A 15,680-nucleotide genomic window follows, 5' to 3' on the forward strand; every position below is an offset into this window, starting at 1 on the left:
CAAGAGGTTGCAACTTGCATGTATGTCTAGCCTTAGGGGAACATACAAAATATACATTTCCTTTTTGGCCTGTTTAATTGTTATGCATAGTCACAATGCTGCTATAAAACTTACACTATTTAGTAAATCACCCTTTATCTTTTTGTATATAAAGAATAAGAGGATTACATAGGTCAATAAAGAACACACTTAGTATATTTCTTTACAGCACACTTAAAAATAAGGCTCCATTTAAGACTAAGCTTTTTGGCGGCACTAGTCAAAACCAATAACCATTTCTTTTTTGCCAACAGAACTGTTGTCGGGAAGTCACTAAATAGATGAAGTTATAGAATTTAGAAATTGTTGGATGATTTTGTAATTTTGTAATTTGTGTTGCTGACCCATATTTGTAAGTTTATGGAGTAACTCAAATGTTAATCATAATCATAATGTATAAAAACTAAAACGCTGTCTGGCATACTTGGAAATGTTGGCATTATATTTAAGCATTACTAAGCACCGTGCACATTAACATGCAACTTAGCCAATAAGGCTACTTATACTGACACAAAAATACTATCACGAGGTTCTCTAATGTAATTATTTAACATTAACTTGTATGTCACATGCAAATCATTTAACTGATCAGTGATTACAATGACTTGATACACATTTCTTATAATATAAGAAAGTTTCAGGCTGCAATTAGACACTGATTTCAAGGGGAACTGTCATAAGAGAAATACTTCTGCTGCCATTTTCGACTCACAGTCAGGCGGTCATGTTGCCCTATGCCTTAAGTATTTAGTATGTTTTTAGATCCAGAGCATCTACATATCCAGTGAAATTGGAACGCCCATCTAGCACATCCATTCTGGGTCAGTAACTCATTATGTAGTGAAGTTGGAGACTAGGATCACCAGTACACATATTTTTGAAGCAAAGACAACCTCACCAAGATAGGGGTAAACCCTGACCAACTATCTGCTACACTATCTGTAACACAATAATCAGGTAATGAGAGGGTAAACCAATGAGAGATACCAAATGAAAAAAATGTAAAACAAACCTTAGCATTTTATGCTTATATCCACCAGTGAGATGAAAAATGTATAGGACTCTGGATAATTTCTATTGCTCCTTTGGTTCGATACATTCACAAAAAAACATTTGTATACTGGGATTAGAACTTACATCCCTTATAGACTCTGGGTATTTGTTGCAAAGATATGAACATCTTTCATCATCACTTACAGAATAGAAAAAAATAGAATAGAATAGAATTAGAATATAACTAACTTCAAATGTTGAACAAAGTCTACCCTTTGAGTTTAAGAATCATCAATTAGAAAAACAAGAAGCTCAGCAAACAACTTTTAAATTGCAGGAAGCTTTAAACTAGGCAGCACAAAAAAAAAAAAAAAAAAAATTTCTTTTAATGCAACTATCATTTTGATTAAAGAATCATGTCTTTCAGAAATCAATTTCAGTAAATGGTCATTTCAATCAATCAATGATTTGTTTAACAACTTGCCAAGCAGCCGCCATACTTATACTGTGGCAGGTCAGCTCTGTCCCTGCGAAACAACGTACCTGTACGTCGTTTAGTGGGATAGCTAGTGGGGGCGCGCTCACGCGAACAGATTGACCACGGGGGGAGCCAATCAGCGGATCTGGCACCCGCGATCACTCCCGGTGGAAACAGAATAGCGGTCTGCCAGTGTAAAGACGGCAGACGGCTGTTCTGTCAGTTATGAATACAGGGATCCTGTGTTCCTTCTATTTAGGAACACAGGTCTCTTTGTTCATCCAACAAGCCCATCCCCCACACAATTAGAAAGCACCCCCTAGGGACACATGTAACCCTTTGATGGCCCCCTGGTGTTAACCCCTACCCTGCCAGTGTCATTATTACAGTAACAGTGCATATTTTTAGCACTGATTACTGTAGTAATGTCACTGGTCCCCCCAAAAGTGTCAAAAATGTCAGTTTGGGGTCTGATCTGTCCGCCGCAATGTCACAGTTCCGCTAAAAATCACTGATCGCAACCATTACTAGTAAAAAAATAAATAAAAATGACATATATCTTTCCCCTAGTTTGTAGACGCGATAACTTTTGCGCAAACCAATTTATATACTCTTATTGGGATTTTTTTACCAAAAACATGTAGCAGAATACATATTGGCCTAAAATGATGAAAAAAAATAGATTTTTACTTTTTTTTTTTATTGGGAATGTTTTATAGCAGAAAGTAAAAAATATTGTATTTTTTTTTTCAGAATTGTCGCTCTTTTTTTGTTAATAGTGCAAAAAATAAAAACAACAGAGGTGATCAAATACCACCAAAAGAAAGCTCTATCTGTGAGAGAAAAAAGGACATAAATGTAATTTGTGTACAGCAATTCTCAGTTAAAGTAGCGCAGTGCCGTATCGCAAAAAATGGCCTGATAATTAAGGCGGTAAAACCTTCTGGTCCAGGAGTGGTTAATCAAAAAGGGATGAATGATCCTGGTAGAAAAATCCAGTCAAATTGGACCAAATTGATCTTTTAACTGTTGCGGTAAATGTTTGTGTTTGAGCGAAAGATTCTTTGAAATGATCAAATGATCAAATCTAGAGAGATTCATATTTTTTCATTAGATTTTTGGCCTGCAATAGCCTTGGCATAAGTAGTAATACATGTGAATTATTAACAATGACAAAATTGCGCTACTATTAATATAAAAGCACATTTGATCCCCCATTTCCTTGTTATTGCTCAAACTTGCCTATGGTACAAAATTGCCAAGGATGCCATTTTAGGCCCACATTGTGACAACTGGGTTATAATTATAAGTGACACTTTGTATAATTACAGAATGGATTGTCTTGAAGAAAAGGGGACGGCATTGATCTGCTACATATTGCAAATTTTAGAATAAAAAAATGCAAATGTACACTTTTATAGCTGATAGTACTTTATTTATACTTTATTCATAAAAGCCATTGATATTTATTTGGAAGGCTGAATCATATAAAGTTGCATGGAGTTTTCCAGACCATCTAGGAGCTTTTCTAAATGACGTACGGATGGGTCTACATAAACATATACACACACAGTGTGCAAATATATCAAAGCCCAACTTACACTGACCCATTTTTAAACTGGGGCTCGCTTAATGTTAAGAATAATTGGTCATTTCTCTGTGATGATAAACACATTTTACTTCCAAGTACACCCTCACAAAAGTGTTTTACAAAAAATAAAAAATGTTTTAGTTTGCCCTGGGGTTGACCTAATTTTATGTTATAATCCTTTAGGACAAACATGTAGATGTATTACTCATTGCACTTTTTTATTCACAAGTTTTTCTCTAAATACTTGTTCATGTTAGCTAATAAGAAATTGTATTTGTTCCCAAGCTTAAAAAAAAAAAAAAATACATTCTAAAATTTGTCAAGAAATTCACAAAAACAAATAAAAATAGTGGTATTTTTTTACCTAGACAAAATTTCAAATTACATTCTTGGTTGCTCTGTTATAATAGATGTTATATTAAGCCTCATTTGTATATTCTGAAATACATGGATTCCTAACATAACTATACTGTACATTTTCCACTATAGGAAAGACCATTAATATAAACATTTATAGAAAAAAAACACACACGTATGAGATATGGTCTAGCTGAGTTAAAGCATTTGTAGGAACCATGGTTAGAAATTCTAATCTGAGTTTCTAATTCCCTCTACTTGCAACCAGTTATGTGCCACAATTACATTGGACACGCATATAATAGGCACATGTGATATTCCAACAAGAAGTCTTTAGGGATGGGTGAAAATGGAGTTAGCTGACACAGCTTTCAACTCTTGCTGTGGACACAATCTACAAAGCATCTTTCCAGTGGCGCATCACCTTTTGCCTATGGCAGGCCTTGCAAAACATATTATATTGTATACGATAACCCTTCTTTAACCAAAATTGGTTGTCAACACATCATGAGGTTAATCTAGCGAAGATTGTTCACTTTGAAAGAGAATGCACTCTTACTTTAGTAAATAGGCTGATGCAGTGTTCACTTCTATCATCCAATTATGTGCAAGAAAAAAAAAATATATATATATATTTTGTTATATTTCCCTAGCACATGATTAGAGGAAAAAGCTTTACCTTATTTCCTAAGCCTGGTGAACGTTCACTTTGTTCAGTCAACAGTATCTATTATGATGTGATAAGCAATAAATGTAACATAAATCCCAAATGATTCCATGTTTATTGTATTTTTGTAAATTCCAGTTATTTTCAGTGATTGCTCATTCATTATTGTTAGCTCCCAATTAGAACGCACAACATATACTGAGGGTATTTGAATCTACTAAATATAGCAACACCTACATACATCTGACAATATATCATATACAAGTCTATCTATCTATGCAATGGTGCTCTTTAAAAACAGATTAAATGGCAGTAATTTATTCAGATATAAGTTATGATATCTAGAATCATTATATAGGCTAACAATCAATGACAAAACTTTGATAACTTTGCTTGAAAAAAAATTGTGTGACAATTTTTAATTCTATACTTTATCATTGCAGGTAAACTTGAACGGAGGTAATAATTACCATAGGAACAATAAATACATATATAGATGGACTTGCACAAATATGCACAATTAAAAAGTATAGTACCAAGGGATAACACAGATACAAGACATATAAAGTAGATATAGTTGAAGCACAAGTGCCCTAATATAGAAAAGTGATAAATGCGGTTGGGAGACGGGTGAAGTAAGGGCAAATGAAAAAAATTCAATGCAATGTATGTAGACTGAAAAGGTAAACATACAAATAAAATATGGGCTTATAAGAAAAACCTTATCTATTTCTGATGTTTGAATGGTCAAAACAGAGCTAGGTAGCTCCCATTCTGTTCATGAGTACTTGTATTTAGAACTTATGGGCAGTAGAGCTTAAAACAGTGTAAATAATAGCGTATGTGGAAGAGTCTATAAAACTTTCAAGAGGTCTATTTATTAAATCTATCATTTTTTTTTTTTTGTATGAAGTATATATCGTCATAAGTCAATCAACAAAGGGGACATTTTGAAAAAATCTAACTGAAACTGAAGGTTGTATGAAGTGAGTAAAGGTTTGCTATATGACAGTAAAAAATGCCCCCTTTGGTAGGCCATAATGGTAATCTGCATTAGTATGTAGGCCACTGAATGTCCTCCTGTGTCATTGCTGTGTGAATTAGTACTATGAAGATATATAAACATGAACAGAAAAATTATACAAAAATCCCCAAAAAATAATCCTGTATATATTATAATGAATGTTATCATTTTTTCCCTATGTTTTCCAGTCACACTGGGACGATGTACTAAAAAGTGTTTTTTAACTTAAAGTGCCAAAAAAGCTGTATATATATGTAATATCGCCAGTCTGACTGTAAAAGCTGCTTTTATTTTTTCAGTGTAATACTGTAATTTAATTGCTGAGTGATCAGCAGTGAAGATCAAAGAGTTGTCTATCGGCAGCAATAGAAGTTCTTATGAGTTGAGCACTTAACATTGCCCTGTGCTTAGGATGTGCAAAAACTATTCAACATGGCTTCACCTGAAGAGGAATGCTTATTGCACTGTGACATTAATCCTGACCCCAGAAAATTTGTAAAAAAAGTGTTACTTTGAGTCTTGTTCTATAAAGAGTTTTTATTCTTCGGAGCTAATTTTTGGCTGCGGTAGCCGATAACAACTAGACAGAATTCACTTGGCTAAAATCAGCCCAAAATTGATTTACTACTATGGGTTACTACAATGGAGAATTAGTACTTAAGAATAAGACCTCTTAATCGCATAAAGATGTTTGTCTAATTAGTGAGGTACTGCATGAATAAGCATTCTTATCCACAGGTACCTTTTCAAACTATATAGAAGCTCATCCTTCTAGTGACCACTTTAACAATTTTGTCCCTATAACACTTTAACAATTGTATCCCTATAACACTTTAACAATTTTAGCCCTACATCCCTTCAGTATCTGACTAAATCCATACTCCAAGCACACTTTCCAAATCACTCTTGGTCCCAGCATTCCCCCAAGTGCAACCTTTTGCACTGACTGCAGGTGTTTGCAGTCATTGCCTAATCTTTAGAAGACCAGTTCAGACTATATGCAGGTTGGTCATATAGACATTGTGAAATGTATGCACCAAAACACATATTACAAAAGTTCTGCATTTATTATAGGGGTATAATACTGTTTTCTAACATATTTGTATTTTTTGCCTTAGATTTTTATCTAGCGGACACAAATCTATTAAATGCCCATTAAACTTATTTTTATAAATGTTTAAAATGTTTAAAAATGTTTTATGTAAAAACAACTTTCATCTCTGATAAATGTTTTATGGAAAAATGCTAATTACCTGCTACCTTTGTGTAACTACTTATAAGCATATTTAAATAAGCATGTTCTAACAAGACTGTTGGCCTAAGTATAATAAGGTTTTTGTGATTTCTCACGCTGAGAACATCTAATCTTTAGTTGGACCTCCCAGTCCTATATAAATCATTTATGCACACAGCTAAGTAAAGCAATGCCATGGAAATTATCGAACATGAAATATAAAGACTGGCAATGCCTACTATTATTGCTAGAGTCCAATAAAGGTTTGGTGATCAACTCAAAAAAAAAAAAAAAAATCATCAGTTGTCTTAAAAAAAAAATTCATTCATCTCTTCCCAATTGGCCGTCAACTTGTCTTAAAAATGAGTTAAAACTGACACTGTAGGAAGCTAGCTTTCAATTCAGCAAAAGATTTATGGTTGGCTAACCAGTACTGTTTTCCTAGACACACCATACTTATACTATAAACACAAGATGGGAAAAGAAGGTATACATCAGCTTTAGGTTGGAAGCCCAAGTTGTATTCAGTAGGCACAGCGCCTAACTGAGCCGTCTGTCTCTGTCTGGTGGTTATAATCATGTCCAGGTTGTGGCTGAAATCTCATCGAAAAAAAAAAAATCTGCATTTACCACTAGACCACTTAGTAAACTGGGTTAAAGTCCACTTTAACACATGGCTGCATTGTCAAGGCTCATGAATAAATTGCAAACTTTTTTTGTGTTGTTATTATTGTAAGTCAAGTTTCCCTTTTCTTTCTCTGGTATGGCAACCTAATACCAGTCACCGATGCAAGACAAATCATTTCATTGATCGTACACAATATATAACATCTACTTGTTTAGGAAACCAGCTTAGCCTGGCTACATGACTGTACACCGTCCTTCGAAAAACCAATAAAAACCAACGTATTTTCATACAAAAAATAAAAACAAAATATGCTGCGTAGAAAAAAACTTTCATCAATAATATTTTTATAATATTTTTGTGAAATTTTTATTTATTGGCACCCGAGGGTCAATAACGCGTTAATTATTAAGTAAAAGTGAGAATTCCTTAAAAATGTCTCATTTAAAAATTATGGATTTTCAAAAAAAAGTAAAAACACTGAAAAAGAGAAAATCCACTTAATTTTATTTGGTGTAATTGATTTTTAAAAGGCCCCAATTTTTGAACAATTAAAAATTTAGTGTAGTAAACAAAAAAGGCTTTTCTCCTACATCGTAGCTATATACAAAAAAAAAAAAAAAAGAAAGTATTCACGATACTGAATTAGATTCCACAAAATAGACCACTGATAATCATTACAGCCTTTAAATTGAATGGCTGTTTCCACTAAAAGCTTCTGGTCTGAAATCAAACAAGTAAATCAATTATCAAATAACATTAAATTATCAAAGATGTCCGCCCCTAACTGCTTTAGAATTGAGTATCCTTCTCACTTAATTAAATATGTATTTCTGTCCATAGACATACCTCAAAGAGTGCGTTCGAAACCAAAGGAAAAGCAGAATGGAAACATGCAGTACAGGTTAGGCTGCATATTTTATAATAAGTAAAACATTGCCTCCTACAGTACATGCTTCCTTCAAAATCAAGGGTATATATTTTAACTTTTAAGGCTGTGCTTCAAAATAATATATAAGGTGCGCTCCTTAAAGTGTCAGCCATTACCGAAGCTTCAAAAATACAGGTTAATGTTTGAAAGAATTGTGTAAAGTCACAGAGGCCTAATCCAGCGTCAGAAATGTAACGCCATCCTACAGTGAACATGTCAACTTCCTTGAATGGAACTTTGTGTTTACTCCATAAAGTAGGGGTGAGGCTACCCTCTTGCTTATCAGTGTAGATGTAAAAATCAGTAGTCACACCTAAATGGACGGTGCTAATTAACGAGTAAAGGTATCAGCCTTGCTAAACAAGAGCAAGAACTAAAATAACGTGAAATCCGCACATCTATTTTATCCATACAGCAATATCTGTAGATCGGTACAAAGTGTAATAAACTTAGCAAAGGTAATGATAGTTGTAAAGGATGATAGGTGAAACCTGAGAGTGAAAGACTGAGACTCTGTAGTCATAGGATTGTAAATCTCTAAACACAGGTTGAATAGAGAAATATAAAAAAAATCAGCGTATTGCTTGTTACTGACAAAACCGGACAGGCCATACATCCTTCAGTTTGCTCATTTGCATCTATCTACATAAATAAATGATGCATAAAAATAATAGAAAAAGTTAAGTATTTAAAATAATAAAAATATATATATAAATATATAGATTTAAATAAATAAATATTTATTTAATACATAAATTAATTTATTTAATAAATAAATAAATATTTAAAGATATATATATACATATATATATATATATATATATATATATATATATATATATTGCACAAACATTAAAAATTAACAATGTTACAATGCTGGGACAGTGAACAAGGGAAAAAGCATAACACATTTATATCATAAGGTCAGAGCTTCCACCCCTAGACAATATCATATACAGTATATCATAACTAAGTAATCAAATAACTTTGTTCAAAATATATATGCCTTTTTATATTAATTTTTTTATCAGATCTTCCTCTATTTTATATACTTTAAGGGTATATAATAAAAAAAAAAGTAAATATTTTAAAAAAAAGGTAATAATGTTGGCAGGAACACGAAAGCACTAGACAGTTAGTTGCTATAAACTACGAGACCCGGATGTATGCATTTTATATATTAGAACAGTCAAAAAAATGTTTTAATTTTCCTGACCGGGATTTTTACCGTAGAAGCGTTTTAGAGAGTTTCTCTCTACTTGTTTTTAGTGACCCCCTTAAAGAAACTGTTTTCTGGACAGAGCCTAATGTCTGTATTAACTGTTCCTGTGCTGTAGTGTCAGGAGCACACGGCAGGATTGAAGTCACCACATAGTGCTGCACAATCACAGAAGCACAAAGTGTGGTCTGTCTGCAGATTTGTGACGTTAATTAGAAAACTAAACACTATCGGCCAGACGAATCTATACATGATTTTCAAATGATTAAAGGGCAACGGTCAGAGCAAGCACAAGGGGTCATTCGTATTAGCAGAGCCACATGGCACAATCCAGGACGTCTGCAAGGCGGGCAAACGACTGACTCGGAGCAGTATTAACCTAAATATCACGTCTCCTGGCACCAGGGTTATTTACACGCCTCGTCCTCAATTTAAGGCTGCATTTGGGGTTCTCTATGTAAACTGAGCTCTGTGTAGATGTACAAGTGAAACTGACTGCACAGTTTAATACTGACAAGCCAACAAAGGTATTTTCTGTGGTGCAAAAGGTGTATGTACCTATCTATATCATATTATTAATAACTATTATTTTATATTTATTAATGCAGAGGATAATAAATGGTTAATTTCACCTCACTCATTTAAATGAATATAAATGGGTACTTATCATGTCAAACTAATTTAATACTTTATAACTTATACATAAAAAAAAAAAAAAAATTCTGACCTAGTTTACCAATAGGTTATGCCATTATATAATTATATACATATTTCAAAGTATATAATGGTATGATTGTATAGTAAATAAATGCAAACATATGTACATATATCAATTAAACACCCTAATGTTTCAAATTTTTAATTCAAAGAGAAAGCCTAAATCTTTAACTAGCTACCGCTCATTGCCTAAATCTTTAACTAGCTACCACTCATTGCCTAAATCTTTAACTAGCTACCGCTCATTACCAGTCTATAGAAACTTTAATATTCACAACTAAGCTGTTTTAATGTTCTATAAATGATTACAGGTATTTATATAAAATGCAGTTTTATTAGGTTTCTTATGTCTTTTTTAAACATTAAGAGCACAAAGTATGTTGGAAATGTATTCTTAGATGTATTACTTATAACTGAAATGCGAGAGTAAAAATGCACATCAAAAAAAAAAAAAAAAAGTCAAAATTATTTTTTTAAATCATAGTATACCTTACTTTCACACACCTTATTTATTAAGTAATAAAAAAATAATAATATTTATACTGGCTCAGATCATTTTAATTTATAATTATTTTAATAGGGCTCTCCATACAGTTCACCATACAGAATGAGGGGGCTTATTCATGCAGTGATAGGTGATGATGGCAAATCCAATACAATAACCCACAACCATTCAGCTGCATAGCTTGAAAAACACAATTCTAAATTCACTGAAAACATTACCAAACCTAGTGTATGTTTACTTTAAACAGAGACGGCAATCAGTAAAATCTGATATTGTCACCTTCAGTGTAGATTAATGATAACTACCAAAACCTCACTTCATGAACATTTCACAGAATGCATAGACAAGAAGTGAAAGCAGGAAAAGAAATTAGCTGCAAGCTGTCTAGGAATAACTAGAAACATTAAGATCACAGTGACACACAGCTGCCAACAACTCAACTCATAGTGGCACGGTGCCTACAGCATGCCAACCCTTGGGTCACCCCAGTCTTCCACTTGCCACAAAAGAACATGAGGCTTACACTAACTTCCTGTAATGCTACACCAAAGACGAAAATCCATAGTCAACATGAACCCTGACACTCCAAGTCATTTTGTTGTTGTTGCCAGTTTGTTGGGTATACATTAAAAAAGCTGTTTTATTACCTCCCACAGATTTGCTAAGCGAGCCGTTCGATCGTCCTCTGGCTCCTAATGGACTACCATTCTGTTCCAATCTGGCCACTTTGATTGGAGGAGGACTATTAGGATCTGGACTGTTGCTTCGACGGTCCGGACTGTCCCTTAGACTGGGACTATCGCTTCTCATCTCCATACTGTTTTGGTTTGGGGACAATGCTTGCCCGGGCAGGTCGCAGTAGTAAGGGTCTAAATGGAGAAGTTAGAAAAGAAGTAGAAGCATATGGACAGGGCTTGCTGGAGCTCATAAATTCCTTTGGGTATACAAAGTAGACATTAAATATAGCTCTAACGCAAAATAACTATCTGGTGCTAGCCATAAACAACTCTTAAGAATTCGCAAAGAAATAATGACTATAATAATAACTTAAATAATTACAATAATTAAAACTTCTCACTGTTGTCTTATAATTAGCTTTGACCTATCTATCTATCTATCTATCTATCTATCTATCTATCTATCTATCTATCTATCTATCTATCTATCTATCTATCTATCTATCTATCTATCTACCTAGCTATCCACACAGTAAATATATATGCACAATTTAATATATATATATATATATATATATATATATATATATATATATATATGTATATATATATATATATATATATATATATATATATATTTTATATACATATATTTATATATATATATATATATATATATATATATATATATATATATATATATATATATATATATATATATATTTGTACATAAATATATGAGTGTAATATATTTAATATTAGTATAAAGGGTAGAGCAATACAATTTTTCTATATTTTTCTATCTATCTATCTATCTATCTATCTATCTATCTATCTATCTATCTATCTATCTATCTATCTATCTATCCATCTATCTATCTATCTATCTATCTATCTATCTATCTATCTATCTATCTATATATATATATATATCTATCCATCTACGTATCTACGTATCTACGTATCTATATATATATATATATATATATATATATATATATATATAAAACTATAGATAGATAGATAGATAGATAGATAGATAGATAGATAGATAGATAGATAGATAGATAGATAGATAGATAGATAGATAGATAGATAGATAGATAGATAGATAGATAGATAGATAGATAGATAGATAGATAGATAGATAGATAGATACACACATCCATACAGGGCATCTTACATTAATCTAATATTTTTTTTTAAATCTATCCATATATATATATATATATATATAATATACACATACACATTCGTACAGGGCATCTTATAATACTTAATAGATTGCCTAGGCCTAAAAAAAAAATAGTATCCCTCTATTACACAATGCCAACATATTCCTAATATTTATTGCTGGGGCCTATGCTTAATCTATAGAATTATCTGAAAAAACAAATGAATATAAAGTCTATATAAGTTACCTATGGCAGATAATATGGATATAAGTCCATGCAGAGTGACCCCAGAGCCTGTGGCTGGGTAAGGCTGAAGTGTTATGCTGCAGAATGACCAGAATTGTTCACAAGTTATAGAAAAGAAAGTGCCATAAACTTTAAGAGCGACTTCTAAGTAGTAAAAAAAAAAAGTGTATGTATATTTATATATATACACACATAGCTTGCTTCATTACACAGCAATAACACTGCATGTAAGGAGGGGGGGTTAGGATGCTCAGTGCACACTTTTACAACTGTAAAGAAATTCAGAGGTCACAAAATAGAGTTAAAAAGAGTCATGAGACAGTTTTGTGTTAGCTACTTACTGCTTAATGTCTGTCTGTAGGTAGCCTGGGATGGGCTAAAGCTCTGCCCATGGATCATAAGTAAAGACTCCAGGTTGGTTAAGTATGTCTTCCCTTTTTTTTTTCTTTTTTTCTCCTCTCCTTTCTGGCTCCCAGGCTGCTGTGCAGTTATGTGCTGTCCTATTCTCTTCCTTATTGCCTTGTGGATGAGGCTAGGTGTTGAGCAGAGTGGAAGAAGGTGGCAGCAAAGCTCACAATCTGTCTTCTATTGGGACTGTTTCAAGCAACTCTTGGCCAAAGAAGCAATGCAGGGGCACTTGAAGATGTGGCAGAGTGGCACCATTCACTTGGAGAGCCCCCTTCTGATGGCTGCAAGCGAGGAACAAGGTCAACACAAAAAAAAAAAAAGAAAAAAAAATCAGGATGACAGCCCCAATCTCTCTTTAGTCTGCCAGAAACACAAAGTGACTGGCACAAGACACAGAGACAGCGCTGATTATTAGTTACGTGAAGTCCTGTTGGGGCTGTCCTTGCTTTCCTGATATCAGCTTTTTTTTTCAGTCTTTCTCTCCTACACACCCCCATGCAGACTTGATCTCATGCAAGTATGTATGCAGCTATTAAAAAGAAGAAGACTAGAGACAGAGGATCTGATTCAGATATGGGGAGGGGAGGATCAGGACACAGGAAGGAAAAAAAACACACACACACACACACACATCTACAGGAGGAGGGAGACACAGACACACAGAGGAAGGACGACAAACCTGCTCTGGATTTGCTGCCTGGAGAAAGATCTTTATTTCAAGATTATTCTTCTTTTTTTTTTTTTTTTTCCTAGTGGGTGTCAGGGACTGTGGAGGTGAAGAGGAGATGCTGATCTGTGCCACCTTAATTCCTCTCCAGACACGATCAGGGGGCAAAGGTTTGCCATGGCAGAGCACATGACCTATTTCATCAACTGGACTGTCCGGACTACGCTACGGCGCTGCAGCGATATTTATATGTGTGTTGTGTGTTAGGCGACATTGTGTTGTCATCTGCATGCATCTCTTACTTTTCTTGTGTTTTGTACTTGTACTGCAAGCCCGTGTGAATGAAGGTAATATTCGGTGGAGATGTCTACTTATTGTCAATCATTTATTAGGGAGGTTGCAGCAATGTGTATGTTCTATTCAGCTTTATACTGTAGACATGCGATGTGTGATATGTAGGACTGTTTACAGGACTTTATTGCCCTAATGAGTGCTCCCTCTGCCCCACACTGGCTATGCTGCCAGTAATGTGGCTCTATAGGGTGGCCAGGAGTCAATTCACGAAAGACCACTGAAGTTAGCCATGAGCAAGGGGCAGAAAATGTTTGTGCAACAACAAAATAAAAGTTGTTTTTTTTATTTTTCCCTCTTTTGCTATGTTTGATAATAATAACATTATATATATATATATATATATATATATATATATATATATATATATATATATATATATATATATATATATATATATATAGATATATATAGATATATATATCTATATATATAGATAGATATATATATCTATCTATATATATATAATTTATTGCTTTTTTTTAAAGAAATATTATGGGAAAACAACTTTTTTGGGTGAGCCCTAAAATAAAAAGAAAATAGGCCTCAGCTTTATATATATATATATATATATTTTTTTTTTTTATTTTATTATTATTATTATTTTATTTATTTTTTTTTTGCAATGTGTCATTCCATCTGTAATCACTCCACTTACTTTGTACATAGCAGTATACAGTACTCTGACCCTTGTCATGGTTCCATGACTGCACCTGGCTGCTCCACACTGGATCAGATGTGGTTCTATAGGGTTGCCAGAAGTTCATTAAGATAGCCATGATCAAGGGGCAGAACATATTTGTACAATAGCAAATAAGATTTGTTTATTTCCCTCTCCAGGAATGTTTTATTGTATATATATATATATAGATATATCTATCTACATAGATAGATAGATAGATAGATAGATAGATAGATAGATAGATAGATAGATAGATAGATAGATAGATAGATAGATAGATAGATAGATAGATATACTGTATATATCACCACCAAACAGCCATCTGAGTAGATAGTTAGATAGTATATATATATATATATATATATATATATATATATATATATATATATATATCACTAGCAGACAGCCTTCTGTACTAGCTTTAAAAAAGAAGAAAGAGGCCACAGCTTTTCACACTAGCCATGACATTTTTTTTTTTTTTTTTTATGACAGATTGCCACAAACTATATGTTTTATTTTATCTGTAATCCATTGACTTGTTATGTATATTATACTATACAGTACTCTGCTTCTTCTGGCTGACCCTTGCATGGCTTCATGTTTGCACCTGGCTGCTCCACAGTGGATCAGATGCCATAAATGTGGTTCTAGGATAGCCAGGAGTCAACTAGCCCAACACTGGTTCAACTAGCCAAAATCAATGGCATTGATTATTTGTAAAATCACAAAATAAAGCAAAGATTCGGCCCCCCCTCCCCCCGGGAGCTTTAATTAATATCGATTATGCAAACAACATTTCGGGCTATCAAAAAACAAAAAGAACAGAAAAGGTGCGACAACTTTACAAACTAGCAAAGGCATATCTTTTATGTGATTGCCACAAGCTATAGGTATCATCCCATCTGTAATCAGCTGTATATCATATATATCACAAGAAGACAGCCAAAAAAAAAAGAAAGAGGCCACAGCTTTTAACACTAGCCTTGACATATTTTTTTTAATGACAGATTGCCACAAACTATATGTTTTATTTTATCTGTAATCAGTTGATTTCTTTTGTATATGGAATATTATACAGTACTCTTCTTCTTCTA

The 15,680-nt window shown here is 33.3% G+C and overlaps 1 protein-coding gene across 4 annotated transcripts in view; it reads right to left on the bottom strand.

Annotated features, from left to right (window-relative positions):
* Window positions 1-13,910, bottom strand: part of SATB2 (SATB homeobox 2) — a 289,250-nt gene extending 275,340 nt beyond the window's left edge. For all 4 annotated transcript variants that reach the window (XM_082261098.1, XM_082261096.1, XM_082261097.1 and 1 more), the window contains exons 1-2: window positions 12,820-13,910; window positions 11,028-11,249 (exon numbers count right to left, since the gene is read on the bottom strand). In XM_082261098.1, the coding sequence (XP_082117224.1) occupies window positions 11,028-11,249; window positions 12,820-12,877 (280 nt within the window). In that variant the 5' untranslated portion in view covers window positions 12,878-13,910. The remainder of the gene's footprint in view (window positions 1-11,027; window positions 11,250-12,819) is intronic.
* Window positions 13,911-15,680: the final 1,770 nt, after the last annotated feature.

Source organism: Pelophylax lessonae (assembly GCF_965119305.1).
Source record: "Pelophylax lessonae genome assembly, chromosome: 6".
Classification (NCBI taxonomy): Eukaryota; Metazoa; Chordata; class Amphibia; order Anura; family Ranidae; genus Pelophylax; species Pelophylax lessonae.